General features: G+C 35.8%; 1 protein-coding gene across 1 annotated transcript in view; it reads right to left on the bottom strand.

Moving 5' to 3' along the window:
- SPON1 (spondin 1) overlaps window positions 1-25,268 on the bottom strand; it is a 224,826-nt gene that overhangs the window by 9,688 nt on the left and 189,870 nt on the right. Inside the window, exons 7-11 of the mRNA XM_069857516.1 lie at window positions 25,105-25,169; window positions 2,164-2,365; window positions 1,243-1,383; window positions 820-895; window positions 202-384 (exon numbers count right to left, since the gene is read on the bottom strand). Coding sequence (XP_069713617.1) covers window positions 202-384; window positions 820-895; window positions 1,243-1,383; window positions 2,164-2,365; window positions 25,105-25,169 — 667 coding nt within the window. The remainder of the gene's footprint in view (window positions 1-201; window positions 385-819; window positions 896-1,242; window positions 1,384-2,163; window positions 2,366-25,104; window positions 25,170-25,268) is intronic.

Genomic DNA, 25,268 nt, shown 5'->3' with positions numbered 1-25,268 from the left:
TCCTTTACTGCTTACTTTACTTTATATTCTGTGTACTGCATGCACTGACTCAGATGAACTGCAGAACTGACCAGAGATAGCTTCAATTATTCCTCTGTTTGCCATAACCCAAGTTACACTACAGCAACCAACAGTTTCAAGATCTATAAAAGAAAACTAAACCCTACAAAGTGTCCTCCTCTACCTCTTCCTCTTGGTTACCTTCATCACTGCAGCCTGGACCCATGCACGGCTGAAAATCTTGGGTATCTGGGCAGGGCACACTGAGGTCCAGCTGGGCTTTAAGCATTCTCTGCCTCATCCTCTTGCCCTTTTCACAGGTAGAAGAGCTGCAGGCTGACCATGGGGACCAGTTTGAATATATGCAGGTCTCAGGAGTGTCATCTGAAAAGTAAGAAAAGGCAGCAAAGATTAAATATACATTGTCCTCCGTTTGCTTCTTTTTACTTGGGTGGTCATCACTTTAGATACTAATAGGATACATTCTTCCCTCCTGCACTTTAACCTAAAAGAAAAAGACAAGACCAATTGCCAACTTTATTTAAGAAAAAAAAAATCCCAGCAACTTTTTATTTGAACCTCAAAAGGCTTATTTTATTGTTTTTAGTGTTATTGTAATCTTTCAGGTATAGGTGCAATTTCTTTGTTGTATAAAGAAAGGCTAATAGCAGATACCAGAAAAAGATGAAAATCTTAATCAATTTTTGTCAGTGAGTGGGAGTTTTCACTTCTAGGTCAGTTTTGTATTTTACCCAGAAAGGACAGTGGAGAATGGAACAAAATATAAATTAGCACAACACAAACTAATTTAAAAAGTACCTTCTTCTTTTTCCTCTGGTGCTAGATCTGCCACAATATCATCTATGTTATCAGGTACGATATTGCATTGCTCCCCCTGCAAAGAAATTATTGTGGAGATTGGATATAGAAAACTCATATATGTACACACCAAGACAGACTAAAACAGTATACTGTGAGGCATTAGTGCATCAGCAGCATTTTTTTCTCTTCACACTTTTAAAAAAGTCCCCATTAAGCAGATGTAGTAATTATCAGAAGTAGGAAAAATAATACTTTAAGACAGTTTTAAATTTAAGACACAGTTTTAGTAATATTCTTTCACTATCCTTCTTGTTGGTGAGTTAGGGAGTGTAAGTTGCAGTGGCAGAGAGGAAGGCTTGTTTTTTTTTGTTTATGAAATAGGTTATTTTTGCTTGCCTGAGACTTTTATATAAATTATACCTTGCGTGCAATTCTCTCAATGACAACTCTGGCTACCAGCTTGATAGATCCTCCTTCTGGATCATAAAATGGACTTTGTGGATGATCTAAGCTTGTAAGTGGTCTGATCTTCTCTTGAGGCACTGTAGGCTTGTTAGGAGACTGCAATCAAAAAGAAAAAAATACGTTTAGAAAGAAACATGGCATGGTTTAGTGTTTGATAGGAATGGTTGGACTCAATGATCCGGTGGGTCTCTTCCAACCTGGTTACTCTATGATTCTATGAAACCAAACATTATTAATAATAAGATAATTAACATGCAGAAATTAAAACTTACCAAAAATGCTGAACTAGTAAATTCTAAAATTCTAAGAGAAGATAAACTGGATATATTTATACGTAATGGTAGGGTGGGTTTGTTGTTGTTTTTTTAAGAAACACTTCTCTAACACTTTGGGGTTCAACCCTGAAGCTGAGTTCACAATAAGATGTGCATCTTGTAGTGTGGTTAATAAAATATTCTTCAATATGCCTCCAGAGTTTCATTGTAACTGCAGAAATTCATTAGGTTCTAAAGACATTAAATCTGCAAGAATAAAACAACCATCTCCTGTGATCTGAAAAGCGAATATGCATGGTATTTGAGTATATGACTAATCTTGTCTGACTTCAGCTTTAATGCTTAGTTTAGAGCAAACTAAGTCCTCCACTTATTCAATAGGTGAATATAACGATATCACAGGTAAATGTAATACTGTCCTCTTAATAATGCTCAGGGAATTCTAACACAATGACTGACACTAATGTAGCTAGCATATGTCTAAATTACTTTTAATTCATTTTAATGCATATGTGGCGGTATCATGCATCAAATAGCTTTCATTGTTTGCTGCTTTGAAGTAAACTTTACATTTTGAGTATACTGCAAATAGCCCACATACCTCATAGGTAACACCACTGTCTGTGCCAGCATCCCAGGGTATTAAATCCTGAACGACTTTCTGAACCCAGCCACAGTCCTTGGTGCAGAGGTCTTCAGCAGACAGACCCACGTTCCAGTCCGGGCTGGGACCAAGCATGGTGAGGAAGGACATCAGGTGCCGGTGCCGATCAACAGAAAACTCAGCAGAGGGAGCAGCTCTCCTGCAAATTGGCCATAAGGCAACTTAACAACTGATTTCAAGTTTGCTGTTAGAGGGTAATGAAACTGGTATTTCAGAGTGGGAAGTACTGAACACTGGCATGACAGGCGTTTGGTATGCAGAGGTGAAAAAGCAGGACAAGGAGAGGACTCTTGCTTGGCACTCTGTATCTTAGCCTCCGTGAACCACCTGAGAGACAATTTTGACATCATTCAAGGAGATTTACAGTTTAATGGGTGAGAGAGATGTAGCAAGAGCTGCAGCAGCATGCTTATGTCTTAGTCGTCTAGTAATAAGAAGAAATACTGTCACAACATTTTAAAAAAATTAAAGTAAAAGAGCAGAGAAATACTTTGAAGTTTTGATTGCTGGGATGCTTTTAACCCCACAAAAGATAATTCAGATTTCAATGCCAAAAGTGCTTGGAAGTGCTACTGTGCGTATGTGTGCGAAAAAGCACTCATTAATAGAGTTTTAGTGTTCGTGTAAGTGAGAGATTAACGGCCATTGCCAGCACTAGAGAGTTCAGCCAAGACTTTTGCAGGTTTCTGCCAGCGTATGTGAAAACGCCTCTATTCATCCAGCCTTTGTCAGCCGTTCCCTTGGGAAGAATTTGTGCTGAATCATGCAGTAGTTTTCAATGCTGATGAGCAACTATCACGCTCCTATGCAAACAGACAGTAAAATCAGGCCTGAACTGGAGGTTTCTGTTCACCAGTGAAAACGCAGACCTGGAGTTATTTCAAATATGATTTTGGCAATTCTGCTCTGCCAAATACTGGTCTGACGTCAACCCAAGATTTCTTCAGTTACAAGTTACAGGACTTGGATCAATACAGAGTTAAGTTCGGGGCAGGGCGGGAGGTGGGGGTGTCAATTTTATGCCAAAACACACTGCTTTATGAGCATCTAAAGACCATGTTTATTTTTCATGTGAGTGGTTTTTACAATGTTATTAATATCTTCCCTTTTTGGGTTAGGTAGCTGTACATATATAAATAAAATGAATATACACTGTTCTTCTCTAGTCATAAGGCGTTTATTCTTCCTATAAATGCTTGCCTGACTGTAAAAATGTGGCATTTCCTATGTTTACTTTTTTTTCTGTCTCATAGCACTCTCAGTGCATTAAAAAAAATAGAATAGCCCAAAGACAGTGATTTTGAGCAGTTATCACACAGATTCAAATATAGATGTCTAAGTTAACATATCTAGTTCCCCTTCAGAAGGCAACTTGCAGAAGTAGGCATTTGCTAATGGGTAAAATGTTCTGGCCATTTCTGTTCCAGAATCTTTAGAAGTTGTTTCTGACTGTGTAAATAATATTACATTGAATTAAATACTTTGAGTAGAAGAGTTTATAAGCGTTTGATGGCATTAATCCTGCCTTTCCCAGAGAGAGATGTAAATGACTCCTTTTTGTGAAAGATAGAACTGATTTCAATGGTACAATTTATCTAATGCAATGTAATAAAATACTGAATGATGGTATCAGCTCTGCTCTGTGAATAAAGTATCCTGATATATTTGTCAAGTACATAGCAGTGCTTATTCTTAAAAAGCCTGCTAACTGACTTCAGTTAACTAAAGGATTTACTGCATTATAAGGGTTTCTAAGAATTCCCTAATGGAATTTTATATTTAAAACTGTACACAGCAGAAATCTAAACAGTACACAGAAAAAACAGCAGAGAGAAACGTGTTTGTATACTTGATCTTTAGATTAAGTCTAATATGGACTAATTGCAGAATTATTGCAGAATAGAGATGCAGGTCAGCTTTTTCAAGGGGAACAGATGAGCAGTGTGGACCTGCTCGCTACTGTGTTTGGCACCTGAGCTGATACTATGTTGGTTCATATGTATTGCAAAACATTACATTTCAATGTTTTGTGCACACATTCACTCAGAAAGGACGAGAGCAGCAGATGCAAACGCACCATGTAAAGGCAGAAGGTTGGAAATCACCTGAATACCTTAGACACGTTATAATTGAAATCTTTTGCCACCTGTTATTCCTGTGATAGGTGTGTACAATTAAAGCTTTGAATGGTTTGTATTAACCATGTTATTAATATAAATCAAAATTAATTGTGTATTTAAATTATAACTATATCATTATTGAAACTATGTAAAGGAACACTTCAGCAAGAGATACTTTTTGCTTACAAGCCTTTGCTTGTTTAGATCAGTAAACCCCAGCGTCCCATAATTTCCAACTTCAGAGCATTTCACAAAAATTACCTATCTCCTGCTTCTTCTTTAAGACAGAGTTTCCTGGCCACTTCTATTTTATTTTATCACATAATTGTTTAACATAGAAATTTACAGATTAATAGAGGACAAACAGAAGCAAGTTTTCTCCTCTTCCTCCCTCTGCTCTTGTGCAGACACGTACACAATGCACATACACTTTGCCTGCAGTGCAGGATAACGTGCTAGGTTAGGCATTTAGAAATTTTTGATATGAAGGTTTAAGAATGAAGAATTTAAAATATATATTATCAAAAAAATTATTCGTTGCACATGCTGCTTTATTGTATTAAGTAATTTCTGTGTGGATATTTGTTAGCAGTAAGCATAGAGATTTGAACCGCAATTGTACAATGTTGCCCAACTTTCACAGTCCTTCTTGAGCTGCTGTAATTAAGGAAGAGAAATGGAACGATATAAGCACCATCAATAACTACTAGGTAGCCATAGGGATAAGCACTGTTTGGGCTTATACAATAGAGATATTTGGTGTGGTTTTGGTTTTTGTTCGTTGATTATTTTTTTTTTTAAATAAAATGACAAATTTCAGATGTTTCCAGTATCCACATGAATGACGAATTTATGAAGCTGGCAGGAACCGAAGTACTTCCATGCATACCTCAACAAAATATCTGGTTCTTGTATGCCAAGACTGACGTATGGATCTCCCTGAAGGAGAACAGTGTAACAGCATACCCAAGTGCACCCTAAAGGTGACATTTTTCATCTGTATTGTCAGCATATCTGATGAAATCGGAATCTAGATCATCAACTTTATCTCTGCTTTCAATACAATATTGCCATCTTAAGGCTTTTAAATTTTAAGGAAGGTTGAACATATTTGGTAATGCTCACTGGACAAGCCCAGAGTTTGAAACTGATGTGAATTTCCTGTAAGAGACAACTATGTCCCTTTTTCTTCCCCTACACATATACATGCATAAAAACAGTGGCAAATATGAGTTGCAAAGCAAATCTGAAACATTAGTTAAGTTGTAGGTGACAACCTCAAGGGCTGGGGAATCCTGCTTGTCCTGGTTGAAGCAGACAGTACTTTTCCACTGTGAGCCTGATGAGCCTGCTGACAATTCCTGTCACATACTACAGAGTGAAGCAAAGTACTACATAAGTGTCCTGCATCCTAATGTTTTCTGTTTTCTCTTTGGTAGCATGATTATCCAGCTATAGGGAAGCCATATACTGAGCAGTATAAGAAAATGCTCTTTCCTGGCCACCCCCTGCCCCACACCACTGGGTTGTTTAATGTTTTTTCTGAAGTTAAGAGCACAAACATGATGTTGCTTTGTAAGTTTTTCCCCTAAGTGACAATCTAGTTGCTATCACTATAAGCATGCGTGTGTGTTAAGAAAGTCTTTGACAAACCAACAGAAAGCTTAACTTGCTGCAAGACATATTTCTGAGTGTTGAATCAATAATGTTGTGTTCTACTGATATCCTTCTCAAAGGTAATACAGCACACATAAGGAAGATGTTTGTTAAGAGTTACTGTATAGAAATAGTAAAAAAAAATATTTTGCAGAATAAAACTTTAAGGTTGCTTTTAGTTTAATATGATTGGTATATAAGTAAGAGAAGTAGAAAAAAGCAGCCTAAATATGTAACCTATGATACCAACTAGCTCAACAAATAAGACCATTCATAAGGCTGAGCTTGTACCATTAAAATATATGTGAATTTTACTACTGGATGCTATGTGTATTTTATTCATTTAAGAAAGCCATTTGTTTCATCCATGCATAAAGAATTTTCCAGCAACACAAAAGCTTATTATATTAGGACAGATTTGAACATGAAGAGCATCTGTATTTCCACTGCAAAGTGCAGTGTAGTGCAGAGGATCTCTTGCTAGCTGTTAAACTCACCAGGCTGTCTATTAGAAGTGATTCTAGCTGTGGAAGCACAAATGCAAATCATTTTTTCAAATAAATTAAAGCAATGTATTAGATGCTTGTTATGCAGCAGTGGAGGAAAAGCCAACAACATGAAACATATACATAAATATGGAATTTGTTCAGTGCCTCACCTTTATCAAAGTTCTGATTTTGTTTGTGGGTTAAAAATAATGTTGTGATTAAGTGGGCATATTAAAGAGAACAGGAGAGCATAAACCACTAGTTTTTAAGACAGCTGTTTGGAATTCAGTTGGTCTTATATATTTTATGCTGGGGGAAAAAAAATGATTGATTCCATGGATTTAATAACTATATGAAGAGTATGGTAGTTTGAAATAGCTTAAACCTCTCCAGGTTTCTTCACAGAGCTTCATTAAGCTATAATCATACTAAGACTCTTATTAGAGCCCGGATACTAGATTCATTGGGCATACCAGGATCTGATCTCACTTGTGCTAAGGATAACGTAATTGCCTTTTCAGGAAGAAAAAAGTGTAAACTCCAGAGAAACCAGTCCAAGTCTGGTGTTTGTTGGAGGTGCTAGGTAGTTATGAATGCTGTGGGCCACATTGGGACTGGTTTAGTGTCACTTCTGAGTGGTGCTGATGATGTGAAAACACTTTTTTTTTTTTTTAAGCTGAGAATTCAGCTGCTACATAGATTATGAAAACTGCATATTTTAGGAAAATAGTAAAGGATTTGCCTATTATACCTCTAGTCAGTAAAAGTTACATCCTTCTTTTTTAGAGCCTTGCACTACATCACATATACACTTGCCATGCTGAATGATCTATTTATTCATCTTGAGAACTTATTGCTCTTGATACAAATATCATGACGAGCATGGGAACACATTTCACACCCTTGAACTTCCAACTCTGCAAATCCTGCCTACCAGCAGCACCTAAAAAATATCTATTCTATTGAATAAACTTTAAAATCATAACATCTTGGAAGGGCACTTAGCTTTAAAGACAATAAATTAAGAAAATTAAGATCTAAAACTGAACAAAAAATAATACTCTCTTAGAAGTCTGCAAATAACAAAACAAATTAGAGGGTATATTTAGATGACCTATTATTAAAAAACACATTTATAAAGTGAAGCAAAATTATTAAGACAATTCCAAGGACAAAAAAGTTTTATGCACAGGTATCAACACCTGAATATAAAAGCAGAAGCTCAGAGCTGCACAGAAAGAGAGGGAGAACTCAAGAAGAGTTATGCTTAAATGTAGGGCAGGTAAGACTTTAACCTAATGAATAATTTAAACACGTGCACATCCCAAAAGACTCAGGGAAAAGAAAACTACAATAAAATGAATACTAAATCAATGAAATTTGACTGACATACAGATAAAAAAGTCAAAAAGTGCTTTAATGCCAAGCTGTTATTGTCTATGAGCAACAAATCAGAGAAGGAGACAGTAAGAGTCTGGCTGTTTTATTTCATAATGAAAGACAAAAGCAAGGTGCAACAAATTTATACATTTACGTTTTGGACTACAAAATGGCCTGCATAACAATCTCTTTACTTTGCTGTACGTAAGTGCTTAAAATGAGAATGTTGCCCATAACCAGCTAAAAGTGACGGCTATGTAATTGCATACAGAACTAAGGGATTACATCATTACCACTGACGTTAACAAATGCTAAAATGCTAAAACAGCACTAATCTGAGTATTTTTTAAAATCATTACAAAAGGAAGGGACTTTGTGCAATGCATTTTTCAGACATTTTTATATTGTCATTGAAATATACCTGGAATGCTGCTTTACATAATAATGATATGTTATTCATTAATATACCAGCTATTTTATTTAATACCTTCAGAATGGGCATACCTTACTGATAGGCTTAATAAATGTGAACAGGCTTTTCTCACTGAAAAATATTCTCAGCTAATTCAAGTTAGGACTGCCGTTTCTGAAAACTGCTGCGTGTGTTCTTTGCAGGTTGTCACAAACCAAGATAGGTGTGGTTATACCACAGGATGCTGTCAATATTTGCTCCTATTTAGAAAAGCTTCGTGTCACTTTTCAGATAATTTACTGTGCATTTGCAATCAAACCATTTTTCATGAATCCTTTTGCAACATATGGCATTACTGTGTTTATTTTATACAGGCCAGGCTGATTACATCTTACCCAGGCCAGTCTGGCTACGAAGCTAAAGGACTCTGCCTGGGTGAATTCAGGAAACTTCTCTGTTCTTCACTTCCTAGGAGATTTGGGGCTACAAATTGTCTCTCCAGAGTAATTACAACTATATTTAGAAAGGAGAGCCTACAAGATGTTGTAAGAGCACACTTGGTTTGTATCTTCTTTTCACCTGGCTAAGCTACAAAGCTCTCACCATGCTTTCTTCTTCCTGAGAAACAGTGATGAGAGATCAGTTCTTCAACCCAAAATAAGAACTATCACAGCCAGATTTCTGATCCTTTCCTCTCCCTTTAACAGTATCAAACAAACAGCATAGACTTATTTACGATACTGTTTTAGCAATGAACTTTGGTTCAATTTAATTTATTAACAAAAAATTGAGGCTATTTACTGGAATATCTACAAAATGTAGACACTCAGATTCACAGAATTGTTTAGCCTGGAAAGACCTTTAATATCATTGAGTCCACCTGTAAACCTAACACTGCCAAGTTCAACGCTAAGCCACGTTCGTAAGTACCACATCTACACATCTGTTAAATACCTCCAGGGATGGTGACGCAACCACTTCCTTCAAATTAATTTCAAAGATTTTAAAATAGCATTGTCATGCATTTCAAAATAATTTATTTTACAAGTGTCAAAAGCTCAGAATTGCATTTTACATTTCCCTGGTCCCTGTGTAACCTCTAAAGATTCCAAAATCTCACCATCTGTATTAATATGATACATATTCCATTTCATTTGGCATCTATGTACATCTAAGCTACATACACCTTTCGGTGTCTGAAGAGGTAGAGTAAATGTTTAATTATTTTTATATTCATAACAATGCAAAGAGATAAAAATTGAAAGTTTGAAATTTTGCATACAGATTTCTGTTCACTAGAAATTTAAATGGCAGTTGTTCCAGTTAATCGGTGTTTACACAAGAATGAGGAGCTAGGATTAGTAAGTAGACATATAATTGCGTGAAAATAATCCATACACGATTACTCATGAAATTATAAAGGGAAATTATTTTGGCACAAGGAAAGACAACAGATGGTAGGGAAATAATCATAAAACAGTAACTACCAGTGTAAGTCACATGTAAAGAAAACAATAGCAAGTATAGAATTGGTTAAGTATGTTCAATTTAATTGGTTTGTCATTAATTTCCATGAACAATTACTGTAAAGTTCTTGTAGTCATTGTTCTTAATTAAATCTTTTCTATGTTTCAATATCCAACTTTTTTCTTTGCCTAGTGACATTTGAATTTTAAATAGAGAGTAGATGGTACGTGATAGAAAATGGAACTGCCATATGTGCTTGCTCTGACAAAAACCTGATTGATACAATTTTTTTTCTTTTCCAAAAAACACAAGTCCTGCCTTACTTTTTGAGATTGAATTATAAATTTCTTAATGTGGGCGTCAGGCCATCTGTCAGACAATGAAGTTTCCCTATGTCTCAACAATACATGTAACACTTAAGACATTAATTCTTTTTATAAGTGTTGTGAATAGGTATTTTAGTCATACAACTATAAATGCAAAGAGTTGGGTAAATGCAGTACTTTACAACAGCATGTGACTGCATGCTAGGAGAAGCAGAAATTTACAGCCTTGAGCTGCTAGTATACAACCCAGCATTGCTGAGTCCTGTTTTCTGTGAAAAATAAAGAGACTTTGTTCTTTGCTCATTTAAATGAATCTCTGTAGAGTCATTAAAGTAGAATAACCAAGTTGCTAGGGCAGCATATGGCGTTAGGTTTACTGATTCTTGTTAAGTTCTTAAAATATTATTAAAATGAAATTCATATAATTAAAGGTTTTATATTAATTATCCAAGTATATACATGCATTTTGAGCGCAATAACATCCAATCTCACATTTAGATCAAATAGCAAAACTAGTAAAAATGCAATTATTATATAGATTTTTAAAATATTTTTTTTCCAAGATTTACTTCAAGGATTCCTTTTGGATAAAATTTAGAATTTATACTAAAACACTCTAAAAAACACTAAAAAGATTTTTCTGTTTTCAATGTGAAACCATAAATTTACCACTTAGATCTGATTCTTATGTGAAAGCTTTCATTTTTAAGTCAAAGCCTTTTAACAAAAGTGTTTTGATTAGCTTTGCTGATGGATGAACTCCTCATTCAACGTAAATTACTCCTGCACACAGCTGTCAGGAGCTTACTGACACATCTGTGAAACTTCCAAAGAAGTTCAAGTCATATGAGCATGGATCATCTCACAATTTAGGGAAAATAGTGATGCTTAAGACAGCACATCAACAGTGCAGAGAAGTTATATACTGCAGGAAGTTTTCTGACCTAAAATATAGTTTAACCATTATCCAGATGCAAAGCTGGAACACTCAGAATTGTTTTGCAGCTCCAGAAAGAAATATGTATTTGCTGTTATATTATCAAAACTCCCAACTGACTTTTTCAGTATATATAGTTTTCTACATCAGATTGTTCTTTATGCATTACTCTTTCTGAAAAGATCAAGGGTCGAATTCTTCTATTTTTTTACAATATTAAATTTCACTGGATTAACCCCAACTACCTATGAAATTATAAAAGGAAAAAATAGCTGAGCTAGACACACCATTGTGTTGCCATAGAAACAAGGAACTCTGTCTGGCTTTCTCTTTCTTCTCATTTTGTACATAAAATCCCCGAATTTAAAAAATATTTCCTAGTAACTATACTGTAATTTTGTGGAAGGAAACTTCATCTACACCTGGTTTGAGAGATATTGTCTTTTACCCCATTTAAGGATAGATAGCATATCATGAGAGTGGGAGATAACAAGAGAGATAAGGATCTGGGGCAGGGGAAAGAGAACTCCAGAAATGTACAGACATAAAAAGTAAAGCCACACATGCTGTAGTGGCACTATCAAAATAAAATGTTACCATGCAAGAATAAAAATATATAATTTACAGAACACTATATTTGTAGGTGGGGGGAAGAAATAGAAATCTTTACAGTCTATGATAATCATATTCTACTCCTGGGATGCATGTCATCAAACTAACTTAATATGACCCTTAAATATAAGGCTCAAATAGTACATCCACGCTAGCAAAGGATTACACTTAAGAAGCACCTAGCTACCAGAACATGGTTTTTATAATTTTTTTTATGACTATATCACTTTGTAGAAAAAGATATGGAATGCCTAGAAAGTTTTGCCAGAATTTATTGTTACTACTGCAGCTTATGGCTAACTAGATTTTTTTTTTAAATCCTAAACACAGAAATATTAATTATTAAAATTTCACTCCTATCCCCTTGTGAGCAGATGAATAGGAAACCTTTATCTTTTAAAGACAAAGCATTTTCATTATAATTTTCATAATACTCATCAAGAAAGCATTTTTCCATATATGGCTATAACAAGAGATCTCATCCAAAAAATTAAGTTCATAAATCTGAACAAGATGATTGTTTTAGTTGAGGTGCTAGCATTTAATCTACAGATAATGTATTTTCCCTCTGAAAAATGGCTTCTTCTTGCCTTTGTTATATTTCCTATGAAAGCTTTTACTTTGAAGAAATTAGTTTCTAAGATTGTCGGTTGGAATTTGACAATCTCTTAGATTTAGGACTTCAAGATATTTTTTTTTCCTTATAAGTAATGTTAGGAAATATCACTTATTATGGAAACAGTAAAGAAGGAGTGTTCCACATTTACATCTGCCTATGTGTTATATAAACTCGGGTCTCAATTGGTTCTTGAACGATTAATACTGTTGGCCATGCTACAGTGAGCAAATGCCAATTCATATGTGCCATTTTCCTCCACTTCTTCCTGCAGGTTCACTAAAATATCTCACTTTTAACTATTTCAAATTATTTTACACTCCAAAAGGCTTTGATCTGAAAATGTTTCCTCCATCAGTCTGAGCTCTGCATTCTGATTTTTTTATCACTGCATTTTACTGGCTTCCATAGTGGGGGCTTTTGCAAAACTTTTTTCGTTCATTTATGTTTTACATGGTATTACAAATAAGGTCAGTTTCTGAAGAAATAATGAGCTACCAGATGATACCAACTGATTATAGGAATACTGAGATCTTTGTACATTTGTTAAACTTGGTTGGATGCAGCTGAGTTTTTCCAGAACATGGCAATACAAGACCATCATAGTTACACAGCCACACAAAGGAAAACAGCACGAAAATTTCAGTCTAAACACTTAACATGCAGTGAAATTCAACCAAGGTATCATAATGGGCACCCTTCAAGGTGAACTTTAATTGAGATATAATGTTTCTAACATTTTACACGTGTTAAAAAAAAAGAATCCATTGATCAAATTCACTCAGATAAGGAAATGACTGAATATGCAATTTTCCTCTTTTAAGACAAACCCTGAAATCACTTTCTCCTCTTCTGTGCCAGCAATGAATTGTGACCTGTAATGACACTGCATGGGATCCCGTATGAGAACATACGGATGAGTATATGGGTGTTTTAGTTGAGATCAGAGGTGCACTGTTGAAGTGAATTTCGCATTGTGCTTTGGTTTGCATCCCAGAGCAATCTCGGCGTGCAGACCTTATTTCTTTCTGATCAACCTAGCCTGGATCTTTTCCCCTGTGCTCCTGCTGCCAGCAGGCAGCCACACTCCATGTGACCAGCGCAGTGTCCACTCAAAGCAATCTTCCATCCCCAAAATGTGTTTCATTCTGCTTTCACACAGTACTGTTTCACTCTGCTGATCTACTCCCCTTGTAGTGTATTTCTTATGGATGCAGACAACTCAGGTATCTATTCATTATGAAGACTCTTCATGGTTATAAATACATACACTATAGAGATTGTAATGCTTTCACCGTAGAATTAAAGAAGGGGTTTACATTTAGACAAGACATACCTCACAGAGAATCTTTTTAAAATAGTCCCAGAGCACCTATTTAAGGCAAAATATGGGACATACAATACAACATTACAACTCTTACTCTTATAAAAGCATATCTGTACTTGGAGAGAGACACTTAGGGATTTAAAAGAATACTTTCAAGTATCTCAAAATTTAAATCACCTCATCTGTCAAGAGAAAAATGTATCACAATTCTTCAGCAAAAACCTTATATATTTTCTTTTAGGATAACATAGATCCAGTGAGGTGTCAAATATAACCACATTTCACTCATCCCACTTCATTAAAATGGCAAGTTACTGAGAATAAATTTGTAACTCAGACAGTTCATCAGCCTATTCCTTATTTCAATCCTTCATTCTTTAGCTACTAGCAATTTTATGGCCTTTTATTTTCAGTTGCTCACGATGAGTTGTTATCAATGAGACAGACAAATTTAATTATTTCTTTGCAGGAAGTTTTATATTCGTAGATGCAGCTGTTACTGACGGAAAATCTTGTTATTGTGAATTCAGTGCATGAGGAGTACAGTAATGTTGCTGTTAGAACATCAATGACTGGTTTGGTTTTTATGGCAAACTTCCCAACCATGTGTTAGCCAAGCAATGTTCACACTATGGTCAAAGACCTGGTGATATTTTAAGCTATTAGCTGCAGTTAACAACATGCTATTTTACCCCCCTCAAGAATCCCCCAAATGGTCATTAATGTTTGCTTCAGGCAACAATTTGAAACTATCTTAGCATGATAGATCATTTAAGTTCCATTTTTAATCAGTTATTCTTTTTGAACTATTCATGCTATCCACTTTGCTGTATGGAGAGAGACTACTCTCACAAATCATATTTAGATAACTATTCACATGAGGGAAGTCAAATGCATGAAATTGTTCCATATGCTAAATGAATAGTTACACACCAATGAAATTATTTGCACCTTAACTTTGAAGTAAATCTAACTAACATTAATGGCCTTACCATGCATACTGACAGAAGAATTTATCTGTAGTACAGATATTAATTGAATTATTTTTTTTTTAGAAAATAATCTAAAACTGAAGGAATGATGAACTCCATGAGATAAATGTAGCATTCAATTAGGAGAAAATGTCTAACAAGCATGCAAGAAAAATGAATGTTATAAGGAATATAAGGGATAGCAACAAATAATAAGCTTTCTTATTTGTATATAGCCCTCTACTGACTCTTAGTCACACTAGGTGAAATTATACATGCATGATTTATTTTTCAAATCATTAGGTGGAACACTGTTTATAAGCAATTTGTATAATCAAATGTTAATGATATACAGTGCATAGATGATTAAAGGACCGTGATCTGAGCTTTTCTTATCACTTTGGAGAAAACAACAAATGAAATTGAAACTATGTCCATTACAGCTGGTTAATTGCAGTTCAGTCTGTATTTTGCCATTTGGAATGCCGGTTAAACCCAAATACAAGTATGAATGTTCAAACATGTCTTCTTTTTTTTTAATTCTCAGCTGGGTAGTCTGAGGACTTGATTAATTAGGCAACTGAATAATTTATTCATTTCTGATGTGTGTTTTTATAAATTACATTCTGATACCAATACCAGCTATTTATGGGCAGCCCATTGCATGGCAGGACAGGAAATCATTTCAGCATTCTAAATTGGAAAAGAGTCACGTAACTGAAAGTGAGCAACTAACCTCAGAATTTGTTCACCTGGACATCACAGAAAACAAAACTTCTGTGACTACATAATATTTTAGAAAGACTAAATGCACAGTTTCATTTCATGTGAAATACTTTAAGTGGACGAATAGGAACTGGAATGACTGCAAAATTCAAACCCCCTTCCTCTCTGTTGAAGTTGATTAAAGAAAGTTAGTAGATACTTTTCAATGACTTTTACCTTGTGTGCTATGAGGAGTTTGATGTGGTACTTGTGAAAAATTCTGTAAACCCTTAATAAGATGTTCTAGGAAGACTAATTCACAGAATTAACTTACAGACGTTGTCTGGTCTCTAGGGCTCTGAGCATTTCATTATTTTTTATCTAAAGCCTCTCTGTTAGCAAAGCTGAAAGGTGAACTGATTTGAATCTTCCCCTCTCAATGCTGATTAATATAGATTTAGTAGGGAACAGCATTTGGCTCTGATATCGGGCTTCTGAATTGCACACAGCAAAATGTCTGGCTCCAGAGAAAGACAGTAAGAGAGGAGTTCTGGTGTGGTTTAGTGCATAGGTGTGTCCACGCTGAGCCAGGAGGTGGGAGTAAATTACTCAAACAGAGGGTACGGCCTCTTACTGGCACAGAGCGTACAGAATAAGGGATGTGCAAACAGATGGGCTTATTTTATAAGGACACAACAAAATGGACTATATTTTAATTGTGTGGATTTCCTAACAGTTAAAGAAAAACTATCAGATCTGAAGATGTCATGTTTTTTCTGTCCTTACAGAAAGGGTAACATTCTCTGCAGAAAGTGAAAGAATTTTTGTAGGAAGGTTATTTAAGTTGCAATTATATGCAGTTGAGGTGGTTTTATTTCAGTGCATTCAAGCAGCAGCTGCTGCAAGACTTGGGAGCAAGTGTGTCGGTGTGAGCTCGTGCTGAACACATGTTGGGGTCTAATCTGATCGAAAAGCTGCACAACTGTACCTTCTTTGCTCTTTCTGTTCAGACTGGCTCAGACCTGTGCTGCTGTCATGCATGATTTAAGCACATACTGACCTTATCAGAAATACCTTAAAAAATGTAGCTGGTATACACTGCTTAACTATTTTAACTTTATTATTTATAATAATTAACTGCAGTGGAGGATGTCAAAATTAAAACCTGGTAACATGATACAAGGGAAGAAGCAAGTTATTTACACTAACTTGTTTTTTTCCAAAACCAGAGGCAGCAAATAAAAGGGGAGAAAACAGGAATCTTTTTTTCCTCTGGTAAGATCACCAGTCGAGGCAATGAAACTACCTGTAACAATCTCCGTATTAAGCTCTCCAAAACACATTATTCCAAACATAGGTAGTGCAATAAGGCACTGATCTTGGATATATTCTATAAATATTTTTAATATAGGTCTTCCTAAAAAAAAATGCCAGCTTTAGTTGTGCCATGTGTGCATGTACATTTTATCTACATATGCAGTTTAGAAGGAGATAATTCACATGGATAAGGAGCTTAATTTCTCAAATTCTTCAGGTACATAGATGTAAAGATCAGTTACATAAATCCTAAAAAATATTGCTTCTAAAATATTTTCAGAAAACCTTAAAATGATCCCTCAAATAATATATATATTTTTATAGGACAACACAAAAGGAAATGTCTACTTGAAATCTTCATTCTAAAAAACTTACTCCTTTTATTACAAATGTAATGCAAATGTATGTAACTTTGTCCTTCTTCTAGGACAGAGAAATTAACCAAGTAATGGAAGATCAATATTTGCAAATTATAATTTCTTTTAAAACTGCATTTTTAGGTGAATGGAAACATTGTCTTTTAAATTGAGTTCATCTAATACCAGTCAAAAAAAAGGAGAAATCTAAGTGTTTTCTTTTCCAAAATGTACCTAATTCTTGTATTCTAGTTTAAGGAATGTGATGGTGTTTAAAAAAAAAAATAAATCTAAAACTGCAATAAAGTATTTTGTTGGCCAGGAACAGTGTCTCTTCCAAGGCTGCCAGGGACCTGAAAAGGCTATAATCATTGCATAAGTGCCATAAAATAGTGATTTCTAATTAATGGGACCATGAGACTGATCTGTACTTACTCCACACATACCCTTCCCCTCTCTTACAATGCTGGTTAACTCACTGTTTACCAAACATTTTAGCTGTTAATATCCACCACAGAACTCTTCTGTCTTGCCTCCCTTTTCTTGAGGGGCAAATTTTAGTGACTGCTTTCGTTTTCTGGCTAATAAATATTTAATTATTCTATGTAAAATAGCAAGGCTTGAGCTACAAGAATATGATATGTAATAGAAAAAGGGCTCATTGTGCAGGTTGCTGGTTTGCATTTTATATTCAGAGCATTGACATTCAGATCTCGTCAGGAGAAAAGGAGCATTAAACCTAGATCTTCCAAGTATCAGGAAAGTCTTCTCCATATTGGGGGACATCATTTAATTTGCTGACCATATGTATCTAATTTAAATGATATGCTTGAAGAGGAGGCCCTCACCAATAAAACACGCAGGGCAATAAGTAAATGATGGAAGTTAACAAGGTTTAGTTGTGATCTGTGATCCCTTCTGTCTTTGGAAAATATAATGAGCTTTCTCAACCCTGAAAGTCGATGGTATTTTTATGCATTTAGTAATGTTACTAGTAGCTATTTAGGTATGTAAACATTTCAGGAAGTGGAAGCTTACAGCAAATGATTGCCTAAATGCCTTCCAATGTCTTTTTGTAAATTAACCTCTCTCTTGAACCTCACAAAACTTGCAACATGTGAGAGGATCAAGAGAGAGGTTCAGCAACACACTGTTTTTACAGGCATAGAGTTTATGTTTCAGCTCTCTGTCATCTGATGGAACTTGATTAGATAATATCAGTAACATTAATGAAGTATCAAAATGTTAGTAAAGCTGTTTTCACTGCTGAAAATTTCTTTTAAGTATGCAACTGTATATATAACCTTGGCTAGTTTTACACAAGGGCATTTATCAGTAAGACAACATCACATTAAGGCTGTGTGAGTAATAAAGAGTTGAATACCAGACACAGTAAATACAGATTTTTAACAACGATGCATAAGATGGGAAGAGAGAGTTCACTCACGACATTCAGAAGATAGTAGAATTCCATTTATTACTTATTGGTTCTCCGTGTAACAACATCTAAGTAATCACTCAATGACCTAAATGTGAAGGCTTACATTAAGGAAGAGAAGTTTTGTGTGCACAGGAGTAGCAGAAGATTACAATATACTAAAAAAGCCCCAATAAGTAAAAAATGATAATAAAAAAGAAGTAGAAAAAAGAAACAAAGAAATTCTAAAACCTTAAAGCGATGTGATTCCCTACTCATCTGTGACTTGGCTGTCAATCCCCAGATGCTGTAATGAAGACTCATTGATCATAGCAAATTCACTGAAGGATCAAAACATACAACAAACACTTATTGCTTGAATTGCGGCAGAATAATTTTGGAAGAAAGCAAAGACTGAAAGAGCTTTCACTCAAGAACAAAGGAAGGAAAATGCAAAAGAGTATGTCAATATTTTTTTTCTCCAGCTAGTATGATCCATCAACTAAAACATATTTTGGATCAGAGCATTTTTGCATCTTCCATCACATTTCTATAGCATACTCTTTGTCTGATTTCTCGAACAGTTTACTTTGTTGCCTAGTTTCATCCTCCTATGTATCTCCATGCTGAAAACCATATTTAGGAATATCCTTTCGCATTTTCTGATATCCTCCTTGCCACCTAGGAAAAAAACCCCTGGAAATGGAAGGGGATTGATGGAATAATTTATATGGGATGATGAGGCAACCATACTAACTTATAAACTGTTTGGACCAAACAGTTGTATCCATCTGAAGTGAAAAGGAATAGGCCTCCTTTTTTTTTGCTAAGCTTCACTTTCAAGTGCTTACTGGAGTGTTTTCAGGTAATCTTCTAATAAATGGGAAAGAGAAAAAAGTAGTCTCTCTGCATGGAAAAGAAAAAAGTACGCTCTGCACACACTTAAGAGGCAGAGGAAAATCACAGGACCATGACTGCTTGCTCAAACACCATGGAAAGATGAAATGGAAACAGGACAGACATAAGAAAGGAGGGGGTAATTTTCCAAACTTCAAATAGTTCAGCATTATAATAAAGAAAAATGACTTGGTTGTAAAATCAAATGTACTGAGGAGTTAAAAGATTGGAAAGCAGTGTTTTCGCAAAAAAGAAAAAAAAAAATGGGAGGAGAGGATGAAAAGTAATGTTTGTGAATATATCAGAAAAGCCTAACCTTGCGATGTAGGCTACTCTAACTATGCTGTTTTCCTAGATAAAATACTTTGAATTTTAGCAATGAAATATATTGTCCATAGGTTGACCTACTAAGCATAAAATAATTAGACAAACTGCAAAAAATAATAATTAGAAAATTCATGAGGTTCTTAGTAATAATGCCAGGGACGCCTATCCAAACATATTCTTTCTACTAACTAGGGCTGCAAACTGAAACTGTAGCAGGAAAAGACAGGAAAATAAGCAGTCAATTTATGTAGGAAGTGAGTTGTCCTTGCTGGTTTTTTTTTAGAATCTGAAAGCTTTTAGCACAGAAAGTTAAAGCTACTTTTTCTATTAATATACTTTTTTTTTTAATCAATATTGTGGGTTTATGTATCAGGAAAAGCCAGAATGAATATATGAAAATGAACATATAGATGCACTACCTGTAGCAGTATTTAATAATTTATAAGGAACTCAATGTTTAATAATGGACATACAGGAGAATAAAATTTCCTTTCTATGTCTGATTTGTACTTATATTTAGTAGCATTAGGTTCTATGTACATGTAAGTCCACACTCCATAGTGATGAATGGAGTTGAATGCTTTCCTGGTTTACCAGAACTACAAAATAGTAATTAGATACAAGAGTTACAATTCAAGTATTTCTCTCTTTGCCTGTATTAAGAGCCGTGTACTTATATGAGGCATCTTTTTGAAATGTCAGGAACTACCCAGAGTGATGTCTATTAATGTGTGACTTCTGTTCCAACTATCCATTTTCAATTCCAGTTTTTGTTTGGTTTTTTTTTTCTCCAGAGAGCTGAGAGCTGTATGACGTGATATTCCTTATTCTGATGCTTGGAGGTCCTGCCACTTTTGAAAATCAAAGATCCATCTGGAGGATCTGCTTTCTCCTGTTCACCAATCATCACAACAAACATGCTGCTACATAAATGAAAGTTATGTGCATGATAATGCCTTTCCCTGATGCTGAGGAGTCACAGAGGACATAGTGACTGTGAAAAAACAGGCAGCTGTAAAAACAGCAAGTGAGCTGACAACACTGCATGTCTTGGAATTCACCATTTTGAAGACAATCCAGCTTATGCCAAGATGTGGAATTGACAGCTCTTTCCCATTTTTCTTCTTGTAACTGACTCTGTAATTCACATTATAGAGTGGGACTAATTGATCAGGATTTATACTTATTTTCTTCTTGTGAATTATTCTGGGAAGCTCTTATTTAGATAAAAGTGTTTGTTGAATGAAACAGGCGTTCTCACTGTAGAGACACCTGGATTTGAAATAAAGGCCCACTCCCCTCCCCCTAAAACCCTCCCCCAGCCCCACAAAAAAAGGAAGCATCCATTTGGGGAAGGGGAATACAAGGCAAGATAATTACAGGTTTTAGCTCCAATGAAATCTGATGCATACCACATTTAAAAGTCTTCCCTTCTTTATCCCTAAATTCCTCTGTCATGGCTTGATTATTTTACAGGTGCCAGATATGCAGATTTGGATACTGGTTCTACTATCTGTACTTGCTGGGTTTTATCCTCCATACTGCCAAAGGCCAAGAATTTGCAGATGAATATAAAAGTAACATTTGATTCTGCCTGAAACACAGATGAGCGGAAGGAAGCAATGAGCTGTGCTCTTGTATATACAAGTAAGATAAGACAAACTACTTTCATTTGACAGCATGCTGTATCCTGCTACCATTACACTCAAGGAAGAATGCATTCCCTGGGAGTACTTTAAAGTCAGAATTTCAGACACATAACTTGGTAATGCAAATATAAGCCACAGGAAATTGTTTATTACTTGGTCTGGCTGTCCTTCTCATGCTACCAATACTGCTCTCTTGGTTGGGTAACCATTCAAAAAGATCATCCAAAACTGTCTCCTGCATGCAACGACTCTGAACAATTTTCTGCATGGCAGTGCCTTGGGTAAAAAAGTGAATGGAGGATAATGAAAATGAGTGATAGGAAAAAACCCAAAAAACAGTAACAAAGAGTAAGCATATATAGAAACAGAAGAGAGGAATGATAAAAGACAACAAAGTGTTAAGTCCATGGTAGGATATACGTGCCACAGCACTATACTGTAGTGGCGGATGACAATATCTTAAAGTGCACTGGCCTTACCTGTAATTAACAGAAAGCATTTAAGAAAATTACTTAGTGCCATTAAATGCTTCCCTGCTTAGGACTGGCAACTTGTCTCAGACCCTTCTGTGATGTCCTACATCTAAACTCACATCTGAAGACAAGGACCTCTCCCAGGGGAGGCACTTTTTGTCCACTAGATCTGCACTGAGAAGTCTCTATTTTCTTCTTCCTAAGCAGAAGAAATGCTCTCAGTTATATTTCCCTTCTTATCTCTGGTGTCAAAAGCCAAAAGCATCACTGTCAGATTTAGACATAGGCTTACAAACTTCCATGCCCTCAGTCCACACAGAGCTTGAAACATTACTTAATGAGGTACAACTGGCCTCAGGAGTCTGAGCTTCAGTGACTGATATCAACAGAGTAGAGGAAAAGCCATCTAACTCCATGATGAATCCTTGAGAGATGCCCAGCCAAGACCATCATCTCACACGTTACTACAGATGACAGGAGTAGAAATACAAGGGATCACCAATTGGTCAAGATGACGTCAAGAATTAGCAGCCTGCCTTGCTACAACCTCTGTACAGCAAGGAGGAGATGCTATAGTCTACCTTGCTGTTTTGGAAAGACAGGAGAGGACCTGGAAGTCTGAGGTGCAGGTGTGGTGCCCATCCTAGCTGGCTGGAGATTACCTCATGTAGGCAGTAGGACTGGTGCCCAGAGCTGTGCTGAACCTTGGTCCATGCTCCCATGGGGTTTCATTTCTCTTGGGTTTCCCCTGAAAGAGATGGGTCTGCCTACGACAAGCAAATACTGAGCCTGTAACTCTCCCTGCCATGATAGTATGTGACTGTCAGCTACACTTGAGCCCCGTTAACTGTGGGTTGTTACTCTCAGATAACCTGGGGGCAGCCTCCATAAATTGGCTCGCTAGTATTACACATTTTATAATTGCTGTAAAACACATTCGGGAAGGTTTTTTGGCTGTGCTTATTGTGACACATTGTGACACTGCTATCACACTGTATTTTGTACGTTGGATTATATAATTAATGATTAGGCAAAAGAAGGTTACTCGTGGCTTTTAGTCAATTCTTGATGAGGAAGGTAGCTCTGTTATGCATAATAATAAATCAAATGTTTATCCAATACTTCCAAAACTCTAATTTAAATTCCAAAAACCATCCATACCAGGAAATGGGAAATTAACATCAGAAGTCAATGACTATTGAAAGTTTTGTTTTCTTTGAAGCTTAGTTCACATTTTAGAATGGAATCAAAATGAAGGACATAATGACAAAACATGATTAAAAATTATTTAAAAGCCCAAATTCTAACAGTACCTGTAAAGTGAAGGAACATTGGTTAAGGGAACACTTGCACAGCATTTGAAAGCAGAAATACCAAGACTTACTCCTTTTGATGTTACTGAAAGGTGAGAATTGCCATACAGAAAAGGTAAGAACTGACTGAAAGAACATCTGGAGGATGTTGCAGAAGCATTTGCAGGTGTGTCTATGAAAGAATGTGTCTAGGAAATATCTGAAGTTGTTTACTGTCAACTTTTTTTGTGAAATTTCTCAGTGCTATATAAAACCAGCTATTATGACCAGGGGCAACATACTTTAATTAGCTTTGCTTTTTGTTATGTAATATATTCAGTGTATTTGGAAGATGATGGATTGAGACTCTGGAGCAGGAGATCCTTTCTCTGTCTTTCTGTGAACAAAATACAAACCTGCTCTCCTGCCAGTGCCAAAACCTTCCAAGCACCCAGAGCAGTCAATTAATAGTAGTATCGGTCACTTTGATAGAGAACGCCATACAGAAATGTTACTTCAGGAAAGCAACCAAAATTAGAAGGAAAAAACCCAATTGGCTTGTTTCGGTCAGAAACTTAAACATAGTAGAAGAGAGAAGTGGATAAAAGTTTCCACTTTAAAATGTTGATTTGGAGTATAGAAAAAAAGGTAGCAGCAACAAAAAATGCTTTTCAGGACTACTATACGGCAAACACTACCAAATCCGAATATTGAAGATTTCATGTGAATAAGACTATAACTAAAGAATGCTTACTGTCACCTTGACTGACCAATTACAAAAAAAACAGTAAAAAAAAAAAAGAAAGGATAACCCACAATTCCTGTGCAAAGCCTAAAACTGTGTCAGGGCTAAAATATATTCAAGTGATGGAAATCCATCTCATGTTCAGGTAAGCTACTCTGAAGGTTAGTCACTCTGTTAAAGCCTTTTCCCATACCTTTAGTAAGAATTTTCTTGTCACAAATTTCCTTAGCTTCCATGCTATGAAGGATTTCATAGGGTTTTTTTTTTTTTTCTAGATTAAAGAAGGATCAGCTATCAGAAATCTTTTCACTATTTAAGCTGCACTCACCTTCTAACCTTTTTTTTTTTTTTTTTTCAGGAGGGGAAGGAATAAACTGAATAGCTTAAGTCGTAAGCTGCTTAAGACTTTCTAAGCCTCTTACAGTAGGGGATGTTTCCTAAAAAATGAACTCTTTAGCAGCTTTTTTCTGACTAACCTCCAAATTTTCACATATTTTCCAAAATACAGATGACAAAACCAGATGCAGTTCTCCACTAGCTGCTTCCCTCATCCTTTTTACAGAGGAAACAGGTCTACCTGGTCTGTTCAGTCCTGCAGTAGACTAACTGCCCTGCTTTCTAAGGGCTTCATTTGACTCTCAGCTAATGGGGTGACCCTTTATAATGCATTCTCACCTTTAGTCACTTCTTGTAAGTCTCATCCATTTGGGCCTGGATAATTAGCATAAACTTTGGACTAAGCACAGATAAATTCTGTAGGAACCACCACTCCAACCCTCACACACATACACACACACACCTGCCCAAGAAAACTAGTAAGTTCAAGAGTGTCATGAAAGAAGAGTTCTGTCTTTTTTTCTGCTGAAGTGAGGAACCTGGGAAGCTTGGTAGGTTTCTTACTTGGAAAAAAAGACATGGCTATACTACCGTCAGGATCAGGATGCTATCGTAGAGTATTTCAGAGAAGCATGTTAAAGAATTAGTCCTTTAAGAGTTTTTTTGTTAGTAGATTGAGGATTTGTGGTATTGACACAGTTTGCTGTCACAGTGTGGGACACAGGATGCTAATACTACTACGTGTAGGATTGTATAATATATATTCAAGCAAACATTGAATAAACACAACGTTCAATGAAGGCACGAACTCCATGGGATAATCCTTCTGCAGTAACAGTGAACCAGAGCATGTAAAAAAACGAAGAGATGCTAAAGAGGAAAGAAAGAGAATCAGTTGGCAAAAGAAAAAAAAAGATTAAAAACTCATCTATCAGAATATTTTTAGATTGTTTCTTTACAAGAGTGAATGATTATATGAGACAAACAGTTTAGAGCGTTCCATTAGCCAACACTCAACACAAGGCTATTGAGACATACTATTCCCTACTTACACATTCAGAGGTTGCCAGGCAGGCCACTGTGCTTTTGCCTTGATGACTGTTAAAACCTCATCACTCTGTGAAGAGAAACAAAACAAGAAAGTGATTGGGACAATTTTACAATGAGAATTACATGATTTACAGCAAAAAGTAAGAGGCAATAGATCAAACGGTGC

Source organism: Phaenicophaeus curvirostris, chromosome 5 (assembly GCF_032191515.1).
Source record: "Phaenicophaeus curvirostris isolate KB17595 chromosome 5, BPBGC_Pcur_1.0, whole genome shotgun sequence".
NCBI lineage: Eukaryota > Metazoa > Chordata > Aves > Cuculiformes > Cuculidae > Phaenicophaeus > Phaenicophaeus curvirostris.
The sequence above is the reverse complement of the archived record's forward strand: the minus strand, read 5'-3'. Positions and strand labels throughout refer to the sequence as shown.